We start from the raw sequence: 27,117 nt of genomic DNA, 5'->3' as shown, positions 1-27,117 counted from the left end.
CGGCCTCCGCCCCTCCCGGGCGCCGGCTCCGGCCGGGCCCTCGGCGGGCGGGCGGGCGGCACTCGGCGCGGCGCTCGGGCAGCAGCAGCCGCCACCGGGGCCATGGGCTGCGACGGCCGCTTGTCGGGGCTGCTCCGCCGCCACCTGCAGCCCACGCTCACCTACTGGAGCGTCTTCTTCAGCTTCGGCCTGTGCATCGCCTTCCTGGGGCCCACGCTGCTGGACTTGCGCTGCCAGACGCACAGCTCGCTCGCCCAGATCTCCTGGGTCTTCTTCTCGCAGCAGCTCTGCCTCCTGCTGGGCAGCGTCCTCGGCGGCGTCTTCAAGAGGACGTGAGTGGGGCCCTGCCCGCCCCTGCCCGCCCCTGCCCTGCGCATCCCCGCGACCCCTCTCCCCTCCGCCCGCTGCGCGCCCCCCATGCCTGCACCCACACCAGCTCCCGGAAGACTCTCCCCCGAGACTGGATTGTTTATTGGCCGCCGCTCACCCTGGAGGGGGTCAACCAGCTCTCAGCCGCTCCCCCACCCACACCCGGCAGCGGGGAGAGGGTGATGGAGTTTGTAGGGAGGGTCCCTCCTGTGCGTGGCTGAGGTCCGCCCTCAGCCTCTGCCCCCGGGGACTGGAAGTGAGGTGGAAGGAGCGTGGGAGGGTCCCCTCCGGGCCCGCGAGGTGCCAGAGCCGGCTGAGGCTGGACCGAGCCCCCGGGGCAGCGAACTCTGCCCACGCGCACGCCATCAGTTCAGATCAGCTGTCGCGGGTCCCAGGTGGCACAGGCTGAGGGGCCAGCACTGGGGGAAGAGGGCACCTGGAAGCAGAGCTGGTTCACCTGCGAGACCTCCCTCCAGGGCCTGTGGGGCAGGGGCAGGTGTCCTACCCAGAGCGGGGTAAGGTGGCCCTGTCCCTGTGCCAGGTCCCCTCCGCTCCCTCACCCCGTTCCTCCTCCCTGGCTGGCCTCTGCCCAGCACTGGCCCGGGAGTACCTGGCATGGCCCCAGAGACTTCCTTTTGGGTTTCAGTGAAGAGCTGCAGCCTCCTGCTCCGATTGGATGGGGCTGCCTCCCGGGAGCCGGGTGGGAAGGTAGCAGGATGGCTCTCCGGTGCAGCTGGGAGAGCAGAGCCAAAACAGGGGGTAGATGGCTTGCAAGCCAGAAGCTGCTGGGAGATTTTCCTAGTCCCGGCGCGGGCGGCCGCGCGGTTTTCCGAGTTGCAGGGGCTGGCGCAGGCCCACAGCCTGGCAGCAGAACCACAGCAGGGCTCCCCCAGAGAAAGCTCGGGGGGCCGTGCTGGGCCAAGGGCTACCGCTTTGGGCTCATTCCTAGAGGAATCCGTGGAGGCAGGTGTTCCTGTCCACCTCGCTTCCAGAGCGGGTGGAGAGGGCACAGGTGTCATACAGATGGGCCCCGTGTTAAGCCACTCAAATGGCAAAACGTTGATCCGTTAGGGAGCAATTAACCCCACTGCGAAATTCTCTTGTAAACGGAAGAATTCTTCTCTTAATAAGCGCCTCTCCTTGTGAATACTAATGTTTCTGTGGGTTTTGTACAGGATATGGTGTATAGGAGAGTCAGAAAATCTTTAAAAGCGTTAAGATCCATTCTGATTCTGCCTAGAGGTGTTTTTTATTTATTTATTTGCTTTTAGAACCGCATTTGACATACAATATTATATTAGTGTGAGGTGTACAACATAGTGGTTAGGCGTTTATATACCTTGTCAACTGATCGCCCTGATAAGTCTCTTACCCATCTGGCACCGTACGCAGGCATTAACATATTCTTGACTGCATTCCCTGTGCCGTGTTTCACAGCCTGTGCCTATTCTTATAACTGCAAATTTGTACTTCTTCATCCGTTCATCTTTTTCACCCATCCTCCTCAGCCTCCTTCCCATGTGGCAACCATCAGTTTGTTCTCTGTATCTGTGAGTTTATCTCTGTTTTGCTTGCCTTTGGGGTTTTTTAGATTTCACCTGGTATTTGACTTTTTCTGTCTGACTTATTTCACTTAGCAACGTAGCCTCTCGGTCCATCCAGGTTGTCACAAAAGGCAGCTGGTCAATGTTTCTCTCTCATCGACCTTTCTAGCTCTCTATCTCTCTCCCTTTCTCTCTGCAAAAAATCAATAAAAATATATATATTTTTTAAAAATGGCCTGACTTCACTCATCGTGTGTGGTCGAGTAATATTCTGTTGTATTTACATACCACCACGGTGTTTGATTGTTTGTTTGTTTTAATATCTTTTATTGATTTTACGCAGAGAGGAATTGAGAGGAACAGAGAGTTAGAAACGTCGATGAGAGAGAAACATCGACCAGCTGCCTCTTGCACACCCCCCACTGGGGATGTGCCCGCAACCAAGGTACATGCCCTTGACCGGAATCGAACCCGGGACCTTTCAGTCCGCAGGCCGACGCTCTATCCACTGAGCCAAACCAGTCCCGGCCGTACCACCACATTTTTACCCCCTGGTCTATGGATGGGCACTCGGGCTGTTTCCATAGCTTGGCTATCGTAAATACGGCTGCGGTCCATGGAGGGGTGCATCTGTCTTTTCAAGTTAGCGTTTTCAATTTCTCCCAGGGGTGGAATTGCTGGTCCTAGGGAAGTTCTACTTTTAATTTTTCTGAGGAACCTCCGTCCTCTTTGCCAACGTGGCGGCACCCGTTTGCAATCCCGCCGATGGTGCCAGGCGGGCTCCCTTTTCCCCGCGTCCTTGCCAACACGTGCTTGTTGGTTTATTGATGGCAGCCATTGTGACAGGTGTGGGGCGATCTGCCTGGACTTTCATTAGAGGTCGGTGGAGGTGTTTTTCTGGCTTTGTTCTTGTTTTCTAAGTATTTTGATTTACAAACGCTCCCTGCCTGAGCCGAAAGGGGAACGAGTGTGGTTCTAAGCGGCTGGCTGTTGTGCCGGACTTTGTGAAGGGGCAGGTACATGTCCAGGTGGGCTGTCTCGTCCTCGCTGGCCCTGCACCTCCCTCAGGTTCCTTCCTCAACAGGGGGCTCTGAACAGGCAGCGGGAAGGGTCTTGCAGCAGAAAGCCTACTCGCAGAAAAGAAAAACGATCGTGGCACTAATAATAACTAACTTTACTGAGCGCTTACCCAAAGCCAGGCACTGCCCTCAGCACCCCACTTATATCAACTCATTTACCCTTCACAGCAACCCGGAAGCGTTCTACTGTTGGGAAGGGAGCCGAGGCACAGAGAGGTTAAGAGACCTGCCCCAGGTCCCCCAGCTGTGAAGAGGCCTAGTCTGGGTGTGAACCCAGGCATTTATTTGTCTCTAGAACCAGATACCGTAAAGCGCCTCTATGAGTAGGTTCTTTTCAACTCTGTGGGGTACAAGGCATATGTCCCCTGTGCTCCTGGGCCCGCACGGCCGGCTCTCCCAGAGCTGACACCCCTGGGAAGGAAGCTGTGGGCCTCGGGCTTCCTGCTGGGGGCAGAGGGGTGGGGGTAGGGCAGGGCGGATGGGATGGGAGGGAGCGGGTGAAGGGGAGCAGGTCCAAATTCTGGACCTCAGTCCTTCCACCCCCAGGACGAAATGTTGGGAAGAACCCTCCCCTTTGGTTTAGAGTGAAGCCGTGGAAACGGAGTGATAGCACAGGCGGGCCGGTCTGTAAATGGCAGTCACCAGCTGGCCGGAGCTGGGCAGCTCATCATGGTTCCCCATCCACCCCCCCCCCCCCCCCCGCCCCCAACAAACACAACCTCCACCAGCCCTGAAACCAGCCTCTAAAGCTCGATTCCGCGGGGCCTCCCCGTCTCTCCGCCTCTCCGTTAAAGTGCTAATGCCCTGCCAGTGCTTTCCAGCTTAAGTGATTACTGGCTTCTGCACAGGCTCCTGCTTGTGTGTGTGTTGGGGGGGGAGGGGGGTGGCTGAACCTTGCAGAGGGCCAGCTGTTGCAGAGGAGTGGAGAGATGCAGAGCCTTGGAGAGGAGAGTCCTGGCAGCTTCTTTCTCTGGGATTCCTGTGCAGTTCTGCCTGCGGCTGGCCCCAGACCCAGGGCCAGGGCTGAACCATTTCTGGATGCTGCTGCAGAGACATGCATTGGAGGGAGTGGGTGTGGAAAGCCTTGGGTGCTAGAATGGGTGCAGGGGAGGAGCCGGTGTGCATGCTGTGTGTTCTCTCTCTCTCTCGCTCTCTCTCTCGCTCTCGCTCTCGCTCTCGCTCTAGCTCTGTCTCTCTCCTAGCAGAGAGAGTTGTTGAGGAGGCCACACATGCAGGAAAAGAGGGAGAAGGGTGCAAATGAGGGCCAGAAGAATGGGGACTAGACCTTCCGTTGGAGAGCAGGAAATAGTTCACATAAGGAAGGAGGAGGGGGTATTTGGACAAAAGTTGAGAGTTTCTTTCCTGGTTCCCCGGGGACCTGTCTAACCACCCTGGGCAGTTTAGGAGACCCCGTTATCTGAATGGGATCGGGGCAGGTGAATGGCTTTGCAAGCTTCCTGTCTCCTCCCGGCCTCTCTCCTGGATCCACCCTCCTAACCAAAGCCTATTGAGTGCTTCCCCTCTTTGCCCCATTCACTATCTCCTTCCCTCCCTTCCTTCCTTCTCTCCCTCTCTCTTTCCCTCTCCCTCTCCCTCTCTCCCTCCCTCTCTCTTTCCCTCCCTCCCTCCCTCTCTCCCTTCCTTCCTCCTCCCTCTCTCCCTCTCTCCTTCTGTCCCTCTCTCCCTCTCCCTCTCTTCCCCCTTCCTTCCTTCCTTCCTTCCTTCCTTCCTTCCTTCCTTCCTTCCTTCCTTCCTCCCTCTCTCCTTCTTTCCCTCTCTCCCTCTGTCCCTCTCTCCCTCTCCCTCTCTCCCTTCCTTCCTTCCTTCCTTCCTTCCTTCCTTCCTTCCTTCCTTCCTTCAATTCCTGCCCTGCCCATGATCCAGCTCCAACTCCCTCCTGCCCTTGCACAGGATCCAGCCTTCTGTGCAGGACGCCCCGGGCCACTCTCAGACCCGCTTCCCCGGGGGCTGGCCCCTGCGGGGACACAGTACACAGCCAGTTCCTCCCTCCGCTCTGGGCCCTGGCTGGTCTCCGTGTCTTTCGCCAGCGGCTTGTTCACCTGGCGAACCCGGGGTCGCTGGGTCTGTGGTGACCAGGACACCACAGCGGGAGGCAGGACAGGCCTGAGTCGTCCTTGTTGTGAAGCCCAGCAGCCCCTGGGCCGCACGAGGCCAGGTCAAGGTGAGGGATCACGTGTGCCGTCTGGGCGAGGTCGAGCACTTGGCCGACAGGGTCAGCGTCTGCTCAAGGTCACCCAGCACCCTGGCGGGGCTGGCACCTCCGGGAGAGCCACCACCAGGCACGGGGCTGGCCTGGCTCTGCGCCCTCCCTCCCTGTTCTCTCCCACCTTCCCTGCGGAGCTGGTAATGAGTAACTTGGACGTTTCCCAGCTTCCTAAGGAGCGCTCCCTGCGCTGCCCACACTGGGCCCGGGCCTGGGGCTCTTCCCAGAACCGGCCTGATTGACCCCGAACCCGGGACCAGGGGAGGGCAGAGCAACGACTCCACGCGGGCCCTGCCAGGATTGCGAGTCGAGAAACTGGATCCGGGCTCAGTGTCACCCGGCCCTCCTTCCCTGTCGGGCCCGGTTCCTGATCTGTAACATGAGGGAGGCCTCCTGGGCCCTTGTCACTCTAGCTGTCCCCGGACCAGCCTCAGGGCCACCCAGAGGGTGCTGCCGCGGGGACAGCCCAGCCTGTGCCCTCCTGTGGGGCGTGCTGCTCTGGGCCTGGCAGTGCTCTCCGGGGGAGCCCGCAGGGAGGGGGCGCCCGCAGGGAGGGGGCGCCCGCAGGGAGGGGGCTGCAGGGCCAGGGGAAGAGCTGGATGAGGGAGCACAGGAGGACTGGCTGGAAGAGCACTGACTGCCCAGCAGCATTGTGAGGCAGAGCCTGCTGCCCCCGGTGACAGGAGGAGACTGAGGCGCAGAAGCCACGGGTACGGGGCCGCCCCAGGCCGCCCACTGCGGAGTGGCAAAGGTGGAGGCCAGGCCAGGCTTCCACTGACTAGTACAGATCCCACCGTACCCGCACTGCCAACGCCGTTTCAACATTTTTATTTTATAATTTTCAATTATCCATCGTCCTAGAAGGGGCCGTTGACCAAACCATTAAGTGGCCAAGCCAGTTTGTATATTTCTTTCTGGCTCTAGGGTGTATCTGAGACTCCTTTTTCTTGGCTGGAGGGGGTGGCCAGCAGGGAGCACGGGGGAGAGTGTGGGAGGAGGGTGGCCAGCAGGGAGCACGGGGGAGAGTGTGGGAGGAGGGTGGCCAGCAGGGAGCACGGGGGAGAGTGTGGGAGGGGTGGCCAGCAGGAAGCACGGGGGGGGGGGGGGGGCGGGGGAGAGTGAGGGAGGGAGGGCCAGCAGGGAGCATGGTGAGGGGGGAGTGTGCAGAGCCTGGTCTCGGGAAGCAGACGGTGCACAGCTCTGGCCGCCAGAACATGAGCCCCAGGGGTCCCTCTCTGTTCCAAAGAAATTGGTTCCGGCTGGTTTGGGAATGCCCAGGAATGGCCCTGCCGACCAGCGGGAGGACCAGCAGGGAGGACGGCAGCTGCCCCCATTCTCTGGGAACAGTCTCCATCCCCTCATGCCCAGGAGCCCAGGCCCAGATGGGTCAGCTCGCCTCGGCCTCGGCCAGTGGTGACAAGCCCCCACCGCTGCCCAGCAGGGCCAGGCGAGGCAGGCAGGGCACTTCCCGGGCAGGCTCCCCCGCCTCCCCTTCCTGCCCGCCTCTATGCCTCCCTCCTGCCTGGCACTGGGCCTGGGCACAAGAAGCCCCTGTGGGCATCAGGTGTCCTTCTCAAGAATGACAGGGTGAGAGGGTCCAGCCTGGACAGGGCAGCCCGCCGGCCACCAGCCTCCCCCAGCCCCTTTCCTGAGCCCCTGCTGTCTTACTCAGCACCTTCCTGGCATCTCTCTGCCGCCCCCTGCAGTCCCCCACCAGCCTCCCAGTCCCCCATGCTTTCTCCTTTCTCCGAGCCACCATCCTGAGCGCTGGGGTGAGACAGACCTTCCTCAGGCCCTCGTCCCATTTCCCAGCCACATTCAGCACCTCCTCGGGCCGAGCACAGTGCCAGGCCCGGGGTCCCACAATGCACAGCGGCAGCGGATGCCTGGCGGGGAGGAGGGGGCGAGGAGGCCAGCAGTGCGCCTGGAGCTCCCAGACATCAGCAGAGGGACCTGGGCTCCTGTTCCAGCGACTGTGGCTGTGACGTTGCTTCCTGAGACCAGCCTCTGCACAGGCTCCCTCATGCTCCCTGCTGGCCACCCCCACCTGGCTGGGACTGCGGCCCAATGCCAGCCTTCCAGCCACACACACACACACACACACACACACACACACATACACATGCATGCATGCCCTCCTCCATGGACGTGGACCATGGCATGCAAGACCTGGGGTTGAGTCCAGGCTCTGCCAGTTCCTTTCTCAGCCTTTCTCAGCCTCAGTGTACTTTGGGTCAACAATGGCAAAGTCGCCAAAACCGGTTTGGCTCAGTGGTAGAGCGTTGGTCTGGGGACTGAAAGGTCCCGGGTTCGATTCCGGTCAAGGGCATGTACGTTGGTTGGGGGCACATCCCCGGTAGGGGGTGTGCAAGAGGCAGCTGGTCAATGTTTCTCTCTCATCGACGTTTCTAGCTCTCTATCCCTCTCCCTTCCTCTCTGAAAAAATCAATAAAATATATATATTTTTTAAATGGCCAAGTCTGCCTCCAGGCACGGTCACGTGCAGGTGTCTTGGACGCTAAACAAGCGTTAGTCGTTGTCGTGTGAACTTCCTCCAGCGCCCCGGCACCTTCCCGTCTGGTGGCTGAGCCCGGCCGGTCCCTCCGCCTGCCCCAGGACGGAGACCGAGCGCTCACTCAGGGCTCCGGGCAGCTGGCCACGGGCCAGCTCTTCAGGGAGCTCCTGTACCCGGGCACCTGTGCTTTCCCCAGGTGGCGAGAGAGTGGTGGGGATGTCACCGAGTGTCCTGGGTCAGCGCAGGGGACCTTTGAAGGAGAGAGGGACCCTCTTGGGGTCCCTGAAGTCAGGCCAGCCAGGAGGGGGCAGCATCGGGGCTCCTTGAACATCTGTGCAGGGGAAAGAAGGGGAAGGAGAGCTGTTATGAAAGTCCTGCGTTTTTTGTGCCCCGTGGGGGGTGGGCATCTCCTGTGTTGGCATCAGAGGCAGCTGAGCCGCAGCCTCCAGGTTGCTGGAAGCAGAAGCTCCGTGGGCAGCCCAGGCTGCCAGCGCCGGGGGCCACAGAGCAGGGCTGGCGGGGCCGGGGCCGGGCGTCCCTGTTCTCCTCACAGCGGCCGGCTGAGCCAGCTTTCTCACGCCCCTCACACCGGGCGGAGTGGGAACAGGCCGGGGTCACAGTCGGTAATCTGGCAGACCAGCCTGGAGACAAGAAAGAGAAAGCAACGGACTGCTGCGGCCCGCAGAGCCCTCTGATAAAGGGTTTGATCAGAGATGGGCGAGATGAGAGCGGAGAGCCGGGGCGCAGAGGCCGGAACCTCCGGGGGAGGCGGCGGCAGCAGGGTCTGGGGGAGCTGCCGTCTCAGGCACATCTTGCCGCGTGCCCTGCGCCTTCCCACGCTCGGCAGCCAGAGGCCGGCAGGGCCTCCCAACGCCTCGTAACTCCACAGCTTCTCCCGCCCAGAACCTCCTGCTGCCCCGTCTCCTTCCTCCCCACCTTAGCCTTGCAGGCCGGTCCCAGAAACACGGGGCTTCCTTCCTCCCTCCGAGAGGGGCTGTCGGGCAGGGCGCACTTTATTCTGTGGTTCCTGAACGGCAGTCGGCATTCTCCTCGGGTGGCGTTCCCTCGTCAGGGCACTCCGTTCTGTGTCCTTTCTGAGACCGCGGCCTGGGACATCTTCTGCGTCCTCTAGTTGTTTCTCCTACATCCATGCTTCAGGTGGGAAGAGGAGCGAGGAGCACGTATACTTCATTAACTTATTTTAGTCAAGTGCAATTTGATTTTCTTTCTCTTCATTCGGTAGAAATTGCTCTGGGCCGAAACCGGTTTGGCTCAGTGGATAGAGTGTCGGCCTGCGGACTGAAAGGTCCCAGGTTCGATTCCGGTCAAGGGCATGTACCATGGTCGCAGGCACATCCCCAGTAAGGGGTGTGCAAGAGGCAGCTGATGGGTGTTTTCTCTCTCATCGATGTTTCTAACTCTCTGTCCCTCTCTCTTCCTCTCTGTAAAAAAAATCAATAAAAATATTTTAAAAATAAAAATTGCTCTGGGGTGCTAAGACCTGGATAGAGCCTTGGGCGCCCCATTCATTCCCTCTCTCATCCATTCATTCCCTCGCGGGGGATAGGCCCTCCGCCCGCCTGTGGTGGGCTGCTCCGGGGGATGCCTCTCAGTGGGGGTGCCCACAGAGCCCCCCATCCAGATACTTGCCAGATGCAGGGCCCAACAGCTCTGCCCGTCGAGGGGTCACCAAATCGCCCCGACACCTCACTGTGGGGCCTTGGGTTCAGGCGATGGTGCTTCATGCATGTGGCCCAGTTCCCTTGAGATACTCAAACCAGACTCCCCTCTAAGCATTTAAAGGTAAACAATATAGACTCGTTGTTTACTGCTAATAAAATAATAGCAGTCACACTATATTAAGGCCCACTTGTCCCTGCACATCCTCTCCGCAGTACTCCCAACACGGCCCCTGAGGCCTGGGCTCCTTAAACATCTTGCCTGCAAACCCAGAGCCTCTTCCCAGCGCTCCTTCCTTCCACCGCCGCATGGGGGGCCTGCCCCGCGGGCCCCGGGCCCCTCCCTGACCGCGTCCTCCTCCTCCTCCCCGCAGCCTGGCCCAGTCGCTGTGGGCCCTCTTCGCCTCCTCGCTGACCATCTCCCTGGTGTTCGCCGTCATCCCGCTCTGCCGCGATGTGAAGGTGCTGGCCTCCGTCATGGCGCTGGCCGGCCTGGCCATGGGCTGCATCGACACCGTGGCCAACATGCAGCTGGTGAGGATCTACCAGAAGGACTCAGCCATCTTCCTCCAGGTGAGCCCGCATGGGCACGAGCTGGGCACGGGGCGGGGCCTGGCCCTCTGTCCGTCCGTCCCTCCCAGCCCCTCTGCCCGGGCTTCGGGTGGTGATGCAGAAGCGGCAGCGGGTGCAGTTCAGTGTGACCAGCGGGGCCAGCGGCTCTGGATGTCATAACAGCCCTGCCTGCAGGGTGGTCCCGGGAGTCTGGACACCAACCAGGGAGTTTGCTGTCCCTGGGAAGTGGCGTGACAGGGCTGTTTGCCTCCTGTCTCCTTCCACTCTCTGCATTCCTTTCTTTCTTTCTTTCTTTCTTTCTTTCTTTCTTTCTTTCTTTCTTTCTTTCTTTCTTTTAATATATTTTATTGATTTTTTACAGAGAGGAAGGGAGAGAGATAGAGAGCTAGAAACATCGATGAGAGAGAGACATCGATCAGCCCCCTCCTGCACACCCCCCACCGGGGATGTGCCCGCAACCAATGTACATGCCCTTGACTGGAATCCAACCTGGGACTCTTCAGTCTGCAGACTGACGCTCTATCCACTGAGCCAAACTGGTTTCAGCTGCATTTCTTCTTGTTTCCTCATCCTCCAGTTACCTGGGCCTCCAGCCTTTCCCTTTCCCAAATCCCTTCCCTTTGGTGGATGCTAACGGGGGAATAGCCCCTCACTGGGGGTGAAGATTTGAGAAAGGAGGGAGAGCAGCCATCCCAGGACACGCGGTGGCTGGGGAGCTCACTCCCTCTCCTTCCCACACCCTCGCTCCCCCTGGGCCGGGCAGGGGCTCCCCAAGGGGACGCAGACGCGGGTGGGGTATGACGCCTAAGCCATCACCCCCATCCCACCCCTCCTCCCCCAGGTCCTCCATTTCTTTGTGGGCTTCGGGGCTCTGCTGAGCCCCCTTATCGCCGACCCCTTCCTGTCGGAGAACAGCTGCTTGCTGGCCAACGGCACCGTCAACGTCACCGCCGGCAGCCACCTCTTCCACGCCTCCCAGGTCCTGGGCCAGCACCACGCGGGGGCCCGGCCTGGGGCCAACCAGACGCTCCCCGGGCCGTCCCCGCCGGACGGAGCAAGGACCCGCGTGTCCTACGCCTTCTGGATCATGGCCCTGATCAACGTGAGTGCCCGGGGAGGGGCGGGCGGGGCAGGACTAGCCGTCAGTCACGGCCGTGAGCACCAGCCCATCCCAACTCCTGCTGGGGATTTTTCCGATTCTGAGAAATGGGTTGAGGCTGAGAGTGCCCTCGAGAAAGCAAGCGGATGGGGAGAGCTGACCCCCAGGATTTACCTGAGCACAAGGACGGCTGCAGAAGCTCACCTCTAAGGCCTTCAGGGGGGCGCCCTGTGATGTGACTGCAGTTCTCCGGGGAGACAGGGCAGGGCAAGGGTTGGCCCAGTGGAGGCAGGGCCCACCTGCCAGTTGTCAGGGAAAGGAGACCCAGGGCCAGAGGCTGCAGACCAGGCGGGCTCTTCTCTGGGCTCCTGAATGGAGACTGACTACCTCACTGGACTGGGTCAGACACTGAGCCCCTCTGAGGCCCCAGCTCACACCCTCCCCGTCAGCACAGACTGGTCTCTGGCTGGAGACCTCCTCTGCAGCTCTGGGACCCAGGCCGGGTCCTCCCAGGGTAGCCTGGGCTGGGGCGGAGAGAAGGAGAGTGGGGAGATCCCCCCACCCCAGCCTCTGGCCTGCTCCGGGGAACACAGGAGCAGCCCTGGCCTCCCGGTTTGGGCCCAGCAGGGGCTGGGAGTGGGCAGTGTTTCGGTGGCCACTGGCCTGCTGACGGGGGTGGAGTCCCCGCATGGCTCGTCACTCTGCCTTAGAGCCTCTCCTGCACTAAGCGGACTTGTCACCCCCTAGGCGGGCCAGCTGGGTTCCTGCAAGACTGGAGGCTGCCAGCTGCCACTGGGACCCGGGGTGCTGCCATGCACGTGGCACTGAAAGGGGCTCTGAGCCTCGGTGTCACACCGTCACGGCTCAGCGCCATCATGGGGGCCAGCAAGAGGCCAGGCCAGACTGGAAGCCCGACTCTTAGCCCAACCTCCTGCCTGCAGTCACTGCTCAGGGGCCTTCCCCCTCCTCTGTAACCTCCTGCTCCCGGAACAGAATCTTCCCGTCGCCCTCCGCTCCTTCCCTCTCCTGCCTGCCCATCCCTGCTTGGGAACAACGTGCGCTGGGCCGCATTGGGCCATGATGTCCGAGGAGACCTGCACAGGGAAGGAGCGGAGCCATGTCAGCCGGGGCTCTGGGGCCAGGAGGCTGGAGGTTTCTCCTGCCCCCAAGGTGCAGGCTGGAGGCGCTTTGTTTGCTGTGGGGTTTTCGTACCTTTTCCATCACTTTGTGTCTGAAGGTAAACCGCCCACAGAGAGGGAATGAGGCCGTGCAAGCGAGCATGTGGGCAATGGTGGGTGGGTATGCGTGCACACACACACACACACACACACACATGCATGCACACATATACACATGCACACATACATATATACAGGCGCACACACACACTGCCCACCTGGCGCTCTCTGACGTCCAAGGTGGCTTCTTCTGAAGAGGCAGTGTGTTCCTGTGGCAATGCCAGGTGTGACGTCTCCCCACCACCCGCCTCCCTGGAAGCCCCGCCCGAGTGACCCCTCCGCAGCCGTGTGCCCTGGCCCTCCCTCGGGCATCGGGCCCTCTGCACCCGCGGCCTCGCGTGGGTTCCCGTGTCCCCATCAGACCGGAGGGAGAGCTTCGTCACCCCAGACCCGGCCTCCTGAGGGCGGGAGCTGTCTCCCTCCGTTCGGCCCCACTCCGGGGCTCTCACTCTCCGGGCAGAGTCTGACCTTGGACTTGCTTTGGAGGGCGGGGGAGGCTGCCACGGTGCCCGCAGGGAGGGAGGTGCCAGCACAGGCTGGTGCGCAGGTGGCTTGGAACATGCTGGAGCGAGCCGGCCTGGCTGCGGGCTGGGGGAGGCTGGCTCCACACCAGGCACACTCCCCCTCCCCCCTCCGTCAGCCGGAGGAGCCCGCGGCCTCAGGGAAACCTCCAGAGCTCCCGAGCCGCCTCTTTCCCAAGAGGAGGAGCTGGTGGGATGCGGCAGCAAGGGCAGAGGCCGGACTGGGTGAGGCCCTCCTGGCAGCAGGTGGTTAGACACATGCAGGGCACCCGAGGGAGGTGGCAGAGGCTTCTCCGGGCACCTCAGACAGGAGACCCTTCTCCCTGCTCTGGGCGTTCATAACGCCTAAGCGGCCACTGTAACACTGGGCGTGGGTGTGTTGCTTGTGGCAGGCATTGTCATTTTCATTTTTATTTTTTAGAATATATTTTATTGATTTTTTTTTTTTTTTTTTACAGAGAAGAAGGGAGAGGGCTAGAGAGTTAGAAACATTGATGAGAGAGAAATATTGATCAGCTGCATCCTGCATACTCCTTACTGGGTATGTGCCTGCAACCCAGGTACATGCCCTTGACTGGAATCGAACCTGAGACCCTTGAGTCTGCAGGCCGACGCTCTATCCACTGAGCCAAACCGGTTAGGGCTGTGGCAGGCATTTTTAAATCAAAAGGAGTCCGAGTCTCTGTTTCCCATTTAGACTCCAAGCCCCTGAGGACAGCCTCTGCCTCAGGGTGAAACATCACCCAGACAACTCCCGAGGTGGCGACGGCGCTGGGCAGAAGCAGGGTGCCCGGGGTGGGGGTGGGGGGGTGTCGGCCCTGCTCTTCCCTGATCAGCCATGTGACCCGCGCTAATGCCCGCTGGGTCTCTGTCTCACCTCTCAGGTCTCTTCCAGTTCCAACAGGTTCTGACTAAGCGATAACCTTGAGCCTCCTTGGTCCCATCTGGGAAATGGGGATCGTAACCCCCCCAGCACGGTTTGTAGAGCCGAGATGAACCAAAGCGGAACTTCTTTAGAAACGAGTTTACCTGCGGCACCTCTCCTGGCCCGCAGAGGCCCCGGGCGCGTCTAAGCTTTGCAGGTGGCACGTCCCCGTCTTCTCAGGGAAACAGAGGCAGGTCAGGCTGGGCAGCAGTCCCAGCAAACCTGCGCGGGGTCAGGGTCGAGGCTCTCAGGTGGGCGCCCTCGGAAAAGAGCCGTCTTCTCCCAGGACCACGTGGACCTGTGCCCACGACCGACCCACCGACCGACCGACAGACCGTGCAGGCGGATGCCACGGGCCAGGCGTGGGACGGGGGGAGCCTGATGGGAGCACAGCTGGCCTGACCCTCTGCCCACCCCCAGCTCCCGGTGCCCCTGGCCGTGCTGTACCTGCTGTCCAAAGAGCGGCTGCTGACCTGCTGCCCGCAGAGGAGGCCGCTGCTCCTGTCCGCGGACGAGCTCGCCCTGGAGACTCAGCCTCCGGAGAAGGAAGCCGCCGCCTCACTGCCCCCGAAGGTGCAGGCGCACCCAGGTGGGGGCCCTCACGGACCTTCACGCCACCGCCCCGCACCGAGGCCTCTCCAGGAACCCCGCCCCCTGGGGTGACGTAGGTCACGGGCCATAGAGGTCAGACAAGGACCTTGGCACCCGTGGTCTCAGGAGGCGGGAGGTGGATGGAGCAGCCTGGCCGAGGGACCCGGGAAGGCAGACTTCCGGCTGCAGCCTCCCTTCTGCCTAGCCTTGCTGTGTGACCTGGGGCCAGTTACTTGACCTCTCTGAGCCTCGCGTCCACGAGGACTGTGAGGTGGACAGGGGCTGATTCTAGCGGGTGGCTGGTTGAAGCTAGAGAAGAGAGGAGGCAGGGAGTGGTCCTCCACGCTGGGCACGCAGGGGGCTGGGGCCGGGGCGGGGGCGAGGCTCAGCCCTGCACTTCTGTCTCATCAGCCCACGAGGACCTGTTCAGCTGCTGCCAGAGGAGGAACTTCAAAGGGGCCCCCTACTCCTTCTTCGCCACCCACGTCACAGCCGCCCTGGTCCTGTTCGTGACCGACGGGATGACGGTGAGCCTGCCCTCGGGGCGGGGGTGGGGCACCTCCCTGGGGCCCTCGGCCCGAGACTCCGATCTGGGGGTGGCAAGAGCGGGAGAGGGGCAGGGAGGTTTCCTGGAGACCCCACCTGGGGTTCAGTCGATCCGAAACTTCAAATGAAAGTTCTGGGGTGACTGTCTCCAGAATCGCTCACAGCCCCTTGGTAGGTAGCACGGTCTTCTGTCCCAGACAATGGTTTCCATGTTTGTGAACTCTGGAGAGAGGGGCCTGTCAGTTTGCTACTAAGGGCAGGCTACCCCGATTTTGATTTTATTTTAAATATATTTTACTGATTTTTTACAGAGAGGAAGAGAGAGGGATAGAGAGTTAGAAACATCAATGAGAGAGAATCATCGATCAGCTGCCTCTTGCATACCCCCTACTGAGGATGTGCCCGCAGCCAAGGTACATGCCCTTGACCGGAATCGAACCTGGGACCTTTCAGTCCACAGGACGATGCTCTATCCACTGAGCCAAACCGGTTTTGGCTCGATTTTTTTTTTTAAGGAGCAGAGCCCTGTTCTGCCAAGCAGGGGTCATGCCCAGTGAACACGGGGGGCACTCCGCTCCCGGGAACACAATTCGCACCGGAGCTCCCTCACCCTGTCCCACAAACCAGCCGCAGACGGACCGGGGCCGACGGTCCATCCGCCGGGGACCTCTGTCACACTGTGTAACTCCTTTTCCTAGAAATCTCTACGGGTTAGACGGGGACGGTGCGAGAGGTTGGTTCACGGATGGCCACAGGAGGGGCGCTCCGGGGAGGAAGTCCTGGCGGCCGGTGCTGGTGACCCACCTCGCGGTGCTGACCTTGCCTGCTAGGAAAGTCACCCGGGAAAGTCGCTGCTCCGCCCTCATCTGTCAAATGAGATGCTTGTGCACACACACACACGTTAGCAAACGTCCTTCGGCGAAAAGCTTTCTGAGGAATCGGGACACACAGGACACGCAGTGGGCCGGGATCTGGCCCCGGAGCCTCCGCCCTCCCTGGGCCCCGAGGCCACGCAGGTGCCGTCCGGGAGCCCTGGCGCCCGGGGTCTGTCCTCGGCTCCTGCCTGAGTACTGGGTGATCTTGGACCCTCAGCTAAGGTGATCAGACGTTCCATTTTTAAAAAAAAGATATATTTTATTGACTTTTTACAGAGAGGAAGGGAGAGAGATAGAGAGCTAGAAATGTCGATGAGAGAGAAACATGGACCAGCTGCCTCTTGCACACCCGCTACCGGGGATGTGCCCGCACCAATATACATGCCCTTGACCGGAATCGAACCTGGGACCTTTCAGTCTGCAGACCGACGCTCTACCACTGAGCCAAACCGGCTTTGGCAAGACGTCCCATTTTTAAAAAAAAATATATATTTTATTGATTTTTCACAGAGAGGAAGAGAGAGGGATAGAGAGTTAGAAACATCGATGAGAGAGAATCATCAATCAGCTGCCTCTTGCACCCCCCCCACTGGGTATGTGCCCGCAACCAAGGTACATTCCCTTGACCGGAATCGAACCCGGGACCTTTCAGTTCGCAGGCCCACGCTCTATCCACTGAGCCAAACAGGTTTCTGCCAGACATCCCATTTTTAACAATTTGTCCCGTGGCGTTTTAAAAAAGTCCCGATTTAAAAAAAAACAAAAAAAAAAACGCCGTGGGATGCGGGACAAATTGTTAAAAATTGGGACTGTCCCTCCAAAAGCGGGACATCTGGTCACCTTACCCTAAGCCCGCCCTTTGTCCGCCCCCACCTGCCCGGCCAGGGCGTCCCGTCCCCGCGGTCTGGCCCGGCCACACCTCGGGGTGCTCAGCGGGCCCGTCTCCGCAGGGCGCGTACTCCACCTTCGTGTACAGCTACGCCGTGGAGGAGCCGCTGTCCGTGGGACACAAGACGGCGGGCTACCTCCCCAGCCTCTTCTGGGGCTTCATCACGCTGGGCCAGCTCGTCTCCATCCCCGTCTCCTCCCGCGTGAAGCCGGCCACCATGGTCTTCATCAACCTGGTGAGTGGCCTCCGCGCGCTTCTCGGAGCCTCGGGAGAACCATCCGCTCCTGGCCCTGCCATGGCGGCCCAGGCCTTCGCTCAGGACCGAACGCTGCCCACGGGTGGGTGTCATGGTGGAGGGAGGGAGATGCTGGTGAAGAGGGATGGAGATGCAGGAGGTGGAGCCTACTCTTGCACCTTAGAGGGGGCACACAGTCTGTCTAAACCTCCAGGGATGGGAACTCACTCCCTGCCCATGTAGCCCCATCGATGCTCCCTTCCTCCCTCCGCCCTCCCCCCATCGGTGCTCCGACAAGGAAGGAGGGGACTCCTGTTGTGTGTGGGTAGGTCCCAGCTCACAACCTAGCTGCCCGGGAAGAGGTTCTGGCGTTGGTCCCGTGCCCTCCTTGGTGCCCAGCTGGCAGAGCCTTGTGACCAGTGGAAGCCAGGGAAGCCCTGGCCTTCAGAATCGCCCGCCCTGGGCCGGAGCCTGGTGTTTGCATTTTGAAACTCAGGTAGCCAGGCTGGCATGTGGGCCGCCTTCCAGGAACTGGTCTGCCCAGGAGGCGGGAAGTCGGGGCCTGGGGGATGGGTCTTAGCTTTCACCCTGAAATGTATCTCTGCCACCACCTATGACCGAGGGTCCGGATTCTGGATTCCAGAAAGGTCTCTACCCAACCTCCTGGGAGGGCCGGACTGCCCTCCATAACACCCCTGCTCGAGGAGAGACACCAGGTCTATTCAAACCTCCCTTTAAGGGACTGGAACTCCCTCCCTTCCCACGTAGCCCCTCTCTTGTCAGAAAGTCCTCTCCTGGGTTGGGTTTCTAGCAGAGTGGGGGGGCTAGGAAATACTGTTGGGGCTACACAGACCGAACGTGATGAGTCTCAAGCAAGGTTTTGGATTTGCCTTGTACGGGTTTACGACCTTCCAGAAGGAAATTTCTGTTCAAGGCAGACGGCAGAAGCCACGCTCAGGAGATGAGGGTGGGAGGGGAGGGGGTTGGAGGTGGAGGGGAGAGCATGGCACATACTTCTGAGTGGAAGGGAGTTCTGTTGGGCAGGAGGCAGGGTGAAGTGAGCCTGGTTGTAGGCAGAGCTGAAGGGTTGGGGCCTGTGAAGACACCGTTGTCAGAGAGGAACTGAGGGAAGAGGGCCCCGGGAGGGGGAGGGGAGGGGTGAAGAGCAGCGGGGAAGGCAGTGGGGAGGTCAGGGAGCTGCGGAGACACGGTGCCCGGCAGGAGAAGAGGTGGAGAGCAGTGAGGGCACAGGCCCTGCTGGTGGCCGCCCCGTAGGCCACGAGGGCAGCTGCGTAGCGAGGAGAGGGTGGGCATCTGGGTCTCAGAGAAGGAAGAACGTCTGAAGCATCCGAGGCACGAGAGGCACGGCGATGAAAGCTCACGCACGGTGAAGGTTTTTATTTTTATTTTTTAAATATATATTTTATTGATTTTTTACAGAGAGGAAGGGAGAGGGAGAGTTAGAAACATCGATGAGAGAGAAACATCGATCGGCTGCCTCCTGCACACCCTCTACTGGGGATGTACCCGCAGTCAAGGTACATGCCCTTGACCGGAATGGAACCTGGGACCCTTGAGTCCGCAGGCCGACACTCTATCCACTGAGCCACACCAGTTAGAGCAGAGTGAAGGTTTTTAAAAGGGAGAATCGGATTCTCGGTCCTCCCCCTCCTGAGTTCCTGGATTGCGAGAGAGCACAGGCCAGGCATAGGGACCCCACTGGTGCATGATTGATGCTGGGGAGGGACCTGGGAGGGCTCCAGGGTATGGCTGGCCTGTCTCGCTCAGTCTCAATTGGCCAGACCTCAGCAGCAAGCTAACCTACTGGTCAGAGCGTCTGCCCCCTGGTGGTCAGTGCACATCACAGCGAGCGGTTGAGCTGCCTTAGCATAACATTAGCATATTACACTTCGATTGGTTGAATGAACGACCAGACACTTAGCATGTTAGGCTTTTATTATATAGGATCTTACTTTATAGAAACAGATGCACTCACCCAGGAGAATGTTACCTCAGTGCTCTGGGGCTTGCAGAAGACCCGTATGTCCTGAGACATTAGGAAAAGCTCACACAGACTCCGGGAGTGACACTTGTCTAAGCTTTGCCCTTGAAGAGCCCGTGTCAGCTTTGTGTCCTGCTACTTCTTGGTGAGGCTTTGTGGCCCCTTGCAGAGCAGAAGGCTAGGGATCAGAGATCAGCTACTCTGAGGCCCAACAGAGGGCACTTACACCTGGGCCTTCTGGCTGCAAATCGCTGCTGCCTGGGCTTCCTCCCATATGCTTTTCTAAAATAAATAAATAAATAAATAAATAAATAAATTAAATTAAATTAAAAAGTTGATTTCAGAGAGAGAGGAAGGGTGAGGGATAGAGAGATAGAAACATCTGTCAGCTCCATCAGCTGACTCCTGCATGTGCCCTGACCAGGAACCCAGTTGGTGACCTCCTGGTGCCCGGGCTGATGCTCAACCACTGAGCCACACCAGCTGGGCCCAGATGCACTTTGCATAGAAATTAGTCAACATTGACGAACACATTTTTTATTTTTTTAAATATATTTTTATTGATTTCAGAGAGGAAGGGAGAGGGGGGAGAGAGAGACACAAATCCATGATGAGAGAGAATCATTGATCGGCTGCCTCCTGCATGGCCCACCCTGGGGATCGAGCCCACAACCCGGGCATGTGACCACAACGGGAATGAAACCTGGGACCCTTCAGTCCACAGGCCGATGCTCTATCCACTGAGCCAAACCAGCCAGGACGACAAACACATTTTTAAAAGAAATTTTTGAAAGGTTGTTTTACCAAAAACATTCCCATGGGGCGGTCCTCTGACTGAACTAGGAGGATTGCTGGCCCCCTAGCACATCGCAGGGGCTACCATCTGCCCGTGGAGTCTGAGCCGAATCTGGGGGGAGCCACCCTGAGCTGCCACAGCCGCTGACCCTCTGTGGGCGTCCTGCCGGGACTCCTGGGCGCTGGGGACCCTGCAGCCACCACCGCCTCTCCTGCTTCCTCTGCGAACTTGGGGCCTTTAAGGTAAGGTGACCAGATGCCCCGCTTTTGGCGGGACAGTCCCAATTCTTAACAATTTGTCTTGCATCCAGCGGCGTTTTAAAGCGCCTCGGGACACGGGACAAATTGTTAAAAATCGGGACATCTGATCACCTTACTTTAAGGAAGAAGCAGTTCCTCCTCATGAGGAGTGGGGGACCCCTGCCTCCAGCCAGGAGGCACAGAGCTCATGACTTGGATGGAGTTCCCTGTGCTGACACACAGGGCCCTGGGGACAGTCAGGGCCCCTCTCGAAGCACTTCTTGGGCGTAGGCAGTAGGCCATTTATTGGCGATGGCTGGGTGGGCTCACCTTCTCCTGGCCTCACATTCTCTGGGCTCCGTTGGCAGCTGGGACCACGGCAGGTGCAGTCCCCACGTCTTCCACCGGGTGGCACACTAAGGCCTCCCTGTCCAGGTCAGGAGACCGACTCCTCCAGGTGGCTCCTCTGATGGACACTCCGTGCTTCCCAGCCTCTAATCACCTCTGTCCCCACCGTGACAGGTCGGTGCGGTGGTGACGCACCTGGTGCTCCTCGCCTTCTCCTACAACGTCGTCTTCCTGTTCGCGGGCACGGCCTGCCTGGGCCTGTTCCTCAGCAGCACCTTCCCCAGCATGCTGGCCTACACGGAGGACATCCTGCAGTACCGAGGTGAGCGTGCACGCGTGCAGGGTGAGCGCGGGGCGGGCTGCTCCTTCCCGTCCCTCCCCCCCATCTTCTGTGATGGTGGGGACAGGCTCAGCAGGGGGCTGCTCTGATCCAGAGGGCTCCCCTTTCCAACATGGTACCTCAGTGTGTGATTTCAGGCCTCAGAGGAGCCGCACGCTTCTCTCGCCCACTTCCTTTCCCCCGCAGTGATCTCTCCTGACCCCCCAGCTGGCGTTGTGTGTAACATGCGTGGACATTCCACAGCACAGGAGCCGCAGCCCGGGAGAGGTGTCTGACACCTGCCCCCTCACCCCCCACTTGTCCCGTGGCTGCTGCCCCACACACAGCACTGGAGCAGCGCCCACCGCTGCTGGGGGTGGTGACGCAGCCTCTCTGATGTAGACACCTCGAGTTCTCGTCACTCGTTTCCTGCTCGTTCTGTGCCCTCTCAAACGCTGGTAGCGAAAATCGTTGGAAACTAGTTGTGTGTTGAACAGGTAACATTACCGTTAGAACAGCGGTCACCAACAGGGATGGTCCGCGGACCACGGTGGTCCGGGAGGTCCGAAAGGCTGGCGACTGCTGCTGTAGAAGTGCCTGGAGATGCCCTAGGCCCGTGGTCGGCAAACTCATGAGTCCACAGAGCCAAATATCAACAGTGCAACAATTGAAATTTATTTTGAGAGCCACATTTTTTAAACTTAGACTTCTAACTCCACTTCTTCAAAATAGACTCGCCCAGGCCGTGGTATTTTGTGGAAGAGCCACACTCAAGGGGCCAAAGAGCCGCATGTGGCTCGCGAGCCGCGGTTTGCCGACCACAGCCCTAGACTCTAGGCCTAGAGTGTCGGGAAAGCAGCATTAAAGACGGATGGTTTCTTTTGAGGAGGAAGGGGGGAAATTGGTGTAGTGGGGTGGGGGTGGTGTCAGAGCCATTAGAGCTGCTAGTACATGGCCATGAGATGATCCTTGAAATCTAAGGATAATCCCCAAACCTCAAGCGAGTAAATGAAGTCAGGAAATAATGGTGATGTAGGTCACACACCGCATCCCACAGAGTTTTACGTGATCAGCAAGGGCTAGAGTTTAACAGTAATAACAGGAGGTCCAGTGGTTGGTTCTGCAAACGATCCCTCAGACCCATCTTCTCCTCCTTTCTCCCCACCCTGCCTTGGCTCGGGCCTTCGTCACTTGCCTGCTAGGACGAAGCACCCAGCTTTCCCCGGATCTGGTCGCCTCCTTTGCTGCCTTGGCTTGTCTCCTGGCCTTCACCTTGGCCCCCATCAGAGGTTCTCTGTGCCGGTTCCCCATTGGAATCACCTGGGGCACTTGTTACACAGCCCAGCACCTGGGCTTCCTCTCCTCCGGGTCTGATGCCATTGGTCGGGAGCTGCTGGGTGATTCTAACGCGGAGCCAGGGCGGGGGGCCCTCACGCAGCCGTCCCAGAGCTGCCTCCACAGGGAGACCTTGGCGTCTTCCCATGGAGCTCTCTTCCTTTCCCGCCTTCTCCCACCCTTCTCTCCCTTGGAGCTGGCATTCCCTGGCACATGAACCTTCTGCATGAAAACCTTTCGGCTCTGACTCCATCCCTCCCGGAAGCTTCCTTGATCCCCACGGAAAGGTACCCCCTCCTCTGTCTCTGCTTCTCACGTCGGATCCCCTCAAGGCTTCTGTACCTGGCTATCTGCATCTTCTTCCTGACAGCACACTCCCCGGGGCACCGGCCGGGCACAAGGGCCGGGCGAGGGCTGTGAGGTCAGCAGACCCGAGTACCCGTCCGGCCTTCCTCTCTCTGGCTTTGTGGCCTTCTGTGACTCGATTTCCTTCCCCTCCGAGCCTCAGTCTCCTCCTCTGGAAAGTGGGGGTGCCAAGACTTCGCTGTGAGGATGGTTTGCGCATTAGAGGAAATGTGAAGCTTTTGACTTAGCAGCTTGACTGGCTCCCAGGGGCCCAATATCTATGTTAACTCTCTTCATCAGTGCTCATCACAGTACCTGATGCACCTGGGAGGTTTTCAAATGAATGGGAGGAACAGACATGAGTGGGATTCAGAGAAGGGAGTGGCCAGTGGTAAATCTCGACGTGGCCTCCTGGGAGAGATGGGACTGAGCTGGCCCGGTATTTGGAAAGGCAGAAGGAAAAAGGAAAGGCATTCTGGGGAGGGGCGGGGCAGGGCGGGAGGGCTGGCCAGTGTGAGAGAAAGGGCAGAGACAGGGAGGGACTGCTTTATTCAGAAACACCGTCTTCTGTCCGTCGGCCACAGCGCATGCAGCAGTGATGCACCCACTGCACTAACAGCCAAGGCACGTCCTCGCGGGGGCTTGACCCCAGTGGGCGAGGCTGGGAGGGGAGATGCTGGTGAAGGGTGGAGACCCAGGAGGGGTGCGAGGACATGAGAGGGATGAGGGAGCTGAGGGAGCACAGAGGAGCAGCGGCTCACCCAGGCTGAGGGATGGGAGGAGGAGAGAACAGAAGGAAATCCAGGCAGGACTGGAAGCTGAACAGGAGTTTGCCAGAGGAGGAGCGGGGAGTGCACGTGAGGGACCAGGGGGTGAGTGTGAGTGAGCAGGCAGGTGCGAAGCTGATGGTTCCTGCCAGCAGGGGTGAGAGGAGTCTGGCTCTCCACAGGCACAGGCTGTAAAGGCCCTGGGAGCCCCGCCTGGCACTCGGGCTCGATCCCGAGGCCAGCTGGAGGGTGTAAGCAGAGCGCTGGCCTGGCTCCGGGGCTTGCTCTGTCCAGGACTGTGCTAAGCACTCCATGGCTCACCCTGGAGTGACCCACACAGCACCCTGGGGTGCCCATTTCACAGGAGGGAACCGAGGCCCAGAAAAGGGAGGGAACTGGCCTCAGGTCACAGCGCCGCAGGGACACGGCGAGGCGTGGGACCAGGCTGACTCTGAAGTGTGGGCTCTGAACGTCGGTGCCAGGCTGGCGAGCGGTGCGCTGGCCAGGGCAGTGCCAGGACACCATTCTGCCCAGAGTGGAGGGGCCTGGGGTCAGGAGGTCCTTGTGGAAAGGTGGATGGCGGGCAGATTGGGAAGGGCCCCAAATGCCAGGCTAAGCGACTTGGAATTTCCCAAGAAGACAAGGAACAGTTGAAGGTCTCAGAACACGGGTCGTAATGCCAGCAGGACCCGAGCGTCCCAAAGCCCGGTTGGGAGCTAACGTCTGAGGAACCTTAGGAACGGCAGGTCCTCCTGGGCAGCCGTGCTGCTCTTCGGCCCTTTCCCGAAACCACCGGGTCAGGCCTGCCGCCTTCTGTCTCCGGACTTGTTCCCGCTAAACCGAGCCTCCTCTTTCCCAGGCTGTGCGACCACCGTGCTGGTGACAGGGGCCGGCCTGGGCGAGATGTCCCTCCAGATGCTGGTCGGCTGGGTAAGTGGAAAGCTCGGGGGGCGGGGGGAGAACAGGAGCACTTGGGGTGCGCTCCTTCAGGCAGGTGCGAAGGCAAACAGGGCACCCGTGGTGTGACCTGTCCCGGCTGCTGAGCCAGCCCTGGAAGCTGAGCCTCCAAACGGGGAACCTGGAGCTGGGAAGGGATGTGAGCGTCCAACACAAACACAAGTCCTGTCTGGGAGCGGGGCCAGGGGGCCCCGTGGGAGCACTTAGCTCCCGGGCCTGGGATAGGCCGAGCCGCAGAGTTCTTTGTCCGTCGCTTCTCCACTGGCCACTCCCTCTGCCTGCCTCCCGGAGCCTCGGGCCACCTGCAAAGGGCCCGGCTTTCCTGCCCACACCCTGCGCCCGCCCTGGCCCCGGCCAGCTTTCCAGTTCTTGTCCCACCCCCACTGGGCATGTGCTCTCCAGGGGAAATGAGCCTGCTGTTTACTGAGGACTGGAGTGTAGACACTGCCACCCCTTTCTGCAGCAGAGCGTACGGTAGCCCAGGTCAACTAAGCAGCTCTCCTCGGTCCTCACCCTTCTAGGGACTGTCCGGACGACTCCCAACCCAGGTCTTTCCGTCTCCGGAGTCCCCTCCTCACTGCTCCCCTGCCCGCTGCCCTGGCCTGCTGGGCGGGGAGGAGCTGCATCGCCCAGGGCCCTGTGTGTGCAAACAGGGGGACTCGGATGGGCTTCCGTGTGGAGGCTACAGAGGAAATGTGCTAATTGCTTTAGTTGGTGGTGGGTCCATGGGCATTCCATGTGCTGCTTTGACGCACGTGTGTGTGTGTGTGTGTGTGTGTGTGTGTGTGTGCGCGCGCGCGTGCGTGTCCATGTATCCTCTGCAAAGTTCTGGTCAGGCCCTGTAGGGAGAGGAACCCCGAGTGACGGGTGGTGTAAGGAAGAGAGGGATGTTTTCAGAAGGCTCCAGGCCCAGAGCTGAGAGGGACGCCGGGTCCCCGGGTCCGACCCCGGCTGCAGAGCAGGAGTTCCGTCTCCTCCAGAAACATGACCTTGAGACGAGAGGCCAACACGTTTCTGCGGCCCACGCTCCTGTCCGTTGGGGTGGCGTCCTCGGCGTGGCCAGAAAGCCTGCCAAGGGCCGCTTCCGCCCACACATCTCCGCGTGAGGCCCTGACGCCCGCGCCTCTGTGCCTTCCCCTTTGGCAGGTGTTCCAGGCGCGGGGCAGCTACAGCTTCCTGGTCTGCGGCGTGATCTTTGCCTGCTTGGCTTTCGCCTTCTACATCTTGCTCCTGTTTTTCCACAGGATGCACCCTGGACTCCCATCAGGTAGGGAAGAGGCTGTTTCCACACACGGGGAGGGAGGCGGAGCCGGGGAGGACGTGGGAGGGAGACGTCTGGCCCTCAGCACGCCACCAGGGCTGTTCGGTTCCAAGAAAAATGCAAGGAAATGTTTGCTTTTCCACCGCTTCCTCTCCCCTCTTCCTGCTCTGCCGGGCGATTGTGTGCGCTGCGCTCTCAGGCCCGGAGCACCAAGGAGGGGCTGGCTCACGGTTTCTCTGCCAGGAGAGGGGCATGGACGTGACCTTGGCTTCCTGCGTCCCACGGGCCTCAGGACCGCGGGCCAGGGCTCGCCCGGCCTGCACGGGGCCCCGAGAGGCGGAGCCTGCCTCCTTGGCTGGAACTCAGCCCAACTGGCCCTCTCTCTGCAGTTTAGGATTTTGACTCGAGTCCAAATCCTTTTGTCAAAAAGAAGTGCTCAGGCCAAGGGACAAAGAAAAGCTCCTCAGGACAGGCACACCTAGCAGTCTCCCGGCCGCAGGACCCGGCTGGGGGAGTCCCAAGGCTATTTTCGTTGCCTGAGCCCTCCCCTGCCTTCCCGCCCAAGCCCCCTACATCCCCACAACTGCTTCAGCCGTGCCCACGGCCGGGTCCCCAGAGCCCTCGTCCTCCCCGTGAAAAGCTAAGTCTGGAGGGACGGGCAGCCACAGCCCTCTCTCAGCAGGTGGGCACGTGCCCGCCGTAAGCAATCAGTGTAAAGCCCAGGAGAGCAATGGGGCCCCCCAGTCAGCTCTAATGACAGTCGTGCTGTGAGGTGCCCGGTACCAGCAGCCGTCTGGTCCAGCACCCAGCACAGGGCCCTCCCTTTAGGCCCCACGCTCAAGCTGCGTTTGCTGAAGGTGCAATGAGTAACACCTCACTAATTCCCTAATCAAGGGAGACAAAAAGAAAGACATGGTCCCTAAGCTCCAGGCACTAGTCTCCACAAACTGCCTCCACCTACAGCTGCCAGAACCGGTAAGTCTAACTTTTCCACCCGATTCACTAAGGAGCCACGAGCGGCAGAGAGGCCAAGGCTGGGGAAGCTCTCAGAAGCGGCGCCACCTGCAGCTCCGTCAGAGCCGCGGAAACGTGCCGCCTGGTTTTTATTGTTGTTGTTTCAGTTCCTCCCCAGGACAGACTACATGGGACGGAAAGCGCCGAGCACTACCAGAGATAGAAGTGGGGGAAAGAGGCAGGCCAAGACCTCCAGCCTCTTGAGCACCAGCAGAGCCCAAAGCGTGGAAGAAAGCTGGGTGGAAGCGGAGGCGATCGGCCCCCCAGGAGCCGCGGGTCAGGTCTTCTCCACTAAACACCGGCTTAGAGGAGATCAAATCCAGTTCTGGTATCGGGGTGCTCCCTGGGCAAATCATTAGGACTCTACCCGGCTCTTCCGGTGACTCTCCTCCTCCCTGGGGACACGAGGTCAGAGCTGTCCGGGATGCCCGCCCAGGGGCGGGGGGATGAGGACGATCCTCACTCCTCTCCACTGGCCGCCTCCCGCCCGGACCGCACCCCGGGTTTGACGATCACTCTCAGAGGACTTTGAAAACCCAGGTTGAAACTACAAAGCTTGATGATCACTGTTCTATGTAGATCGACTTTAAGTTAATCAGAACAAACCCCAAGTTATTCTGTGGCATGCTCATAGGATTTGTGTGCTTTTTCCTGATTCCTAGTCCAAAGTCCCTCAGATTCCCGCTGCTGGTATCAGTAGCTCATCCGTGATCTGAAACAGCACAAGGAAACGTCGAATCTTGCTTTCTTCGGGACACTAACTCAGTGGTATGCTGGGCTAGCTCCTACCAGTTTATAAAAAATAAAATAAAGGCTGTTTGTTAAAATTTCA

The 27,117-nt window shown here is 59.8% G+C and overlaps 1 protein-coding gene across 1 annotated transcript; it reads left to right on the top strand.

Annotated features, from left to right (window-relative positions):
* Nucleotides 1–27,117, top strand: MFSD4A (major facilitator superfamily domain containing 4A). Its single transcript, XM_084865887.1, has 10 exons — nucleotides 1–332; nucleotides 9,785–9,983; nucleotides 10,825–11,085; nucleotides 14,187–14,355; nucleotides 14,769–14,884; nucleotides 16,729–16,902; nucleotides 20,462–20,609; nucleotides 23,913–23,983; nucleotides 25,157–25,277; nucleotides 26,393–27,117. The coding sequence occupies exons 1-10, from the start codon at nucleotides 103–105 to the stop codon at nucleotides 26,446–26,448; spliced, it is 1,545 nt and encodes a 514-aa protein (XP_084722013.1). The 5' UTR covers nucleotides 1–102; the 3' UTR covers nucleotides 26,449–27,117.

The sequence above is a fragment of the Pipistrellus hanaki genome (assembly GCF_964339955.1).
Source record: "Pipistrellus hanaki genome assembly, chromosome: 18".
In the NCBI taxonomy this organism is placed as follows: Eukaryota; Metazoa; Chordata; class Mammalia; order Chiroptera; family Vespertilionidae; genus Pipistrellus; species Pipistrellus hanaki.
Note: the sequence above shows the minus strand (reverse complement) of the source record. Positions and strands in the feature narration are given on the sequence as shown.

What these genes read in the sequence shown, in the direction of transcription:
- MFSD4A (XM_084865887.1), top strand. Translation starts at nt 103, where the DNA reads ATGGGCTGCGACGGCCGCTTGTCGGGGCTGCTCCGCCGCCACCTGCAG. An exon ending in GAAGGTGCAGGCGCACCCAG is followed by an intron (nt 14,356 to 14,768) that starts GTGGGGGCCCTC and finishes CTGTCTCATCAG; the next exon opens with CCCACGAGGACCTGTTCAGC. An exon ending in TCCAGATGCTGGTCGGCTGG is followed by an intron (nt 23,984 to 25,156) that starts GTAAGTGGAAAG and finishes CCCCTTTGGCAG; the next exon opens with GTGTTCCAGGCGCGGGGCAG.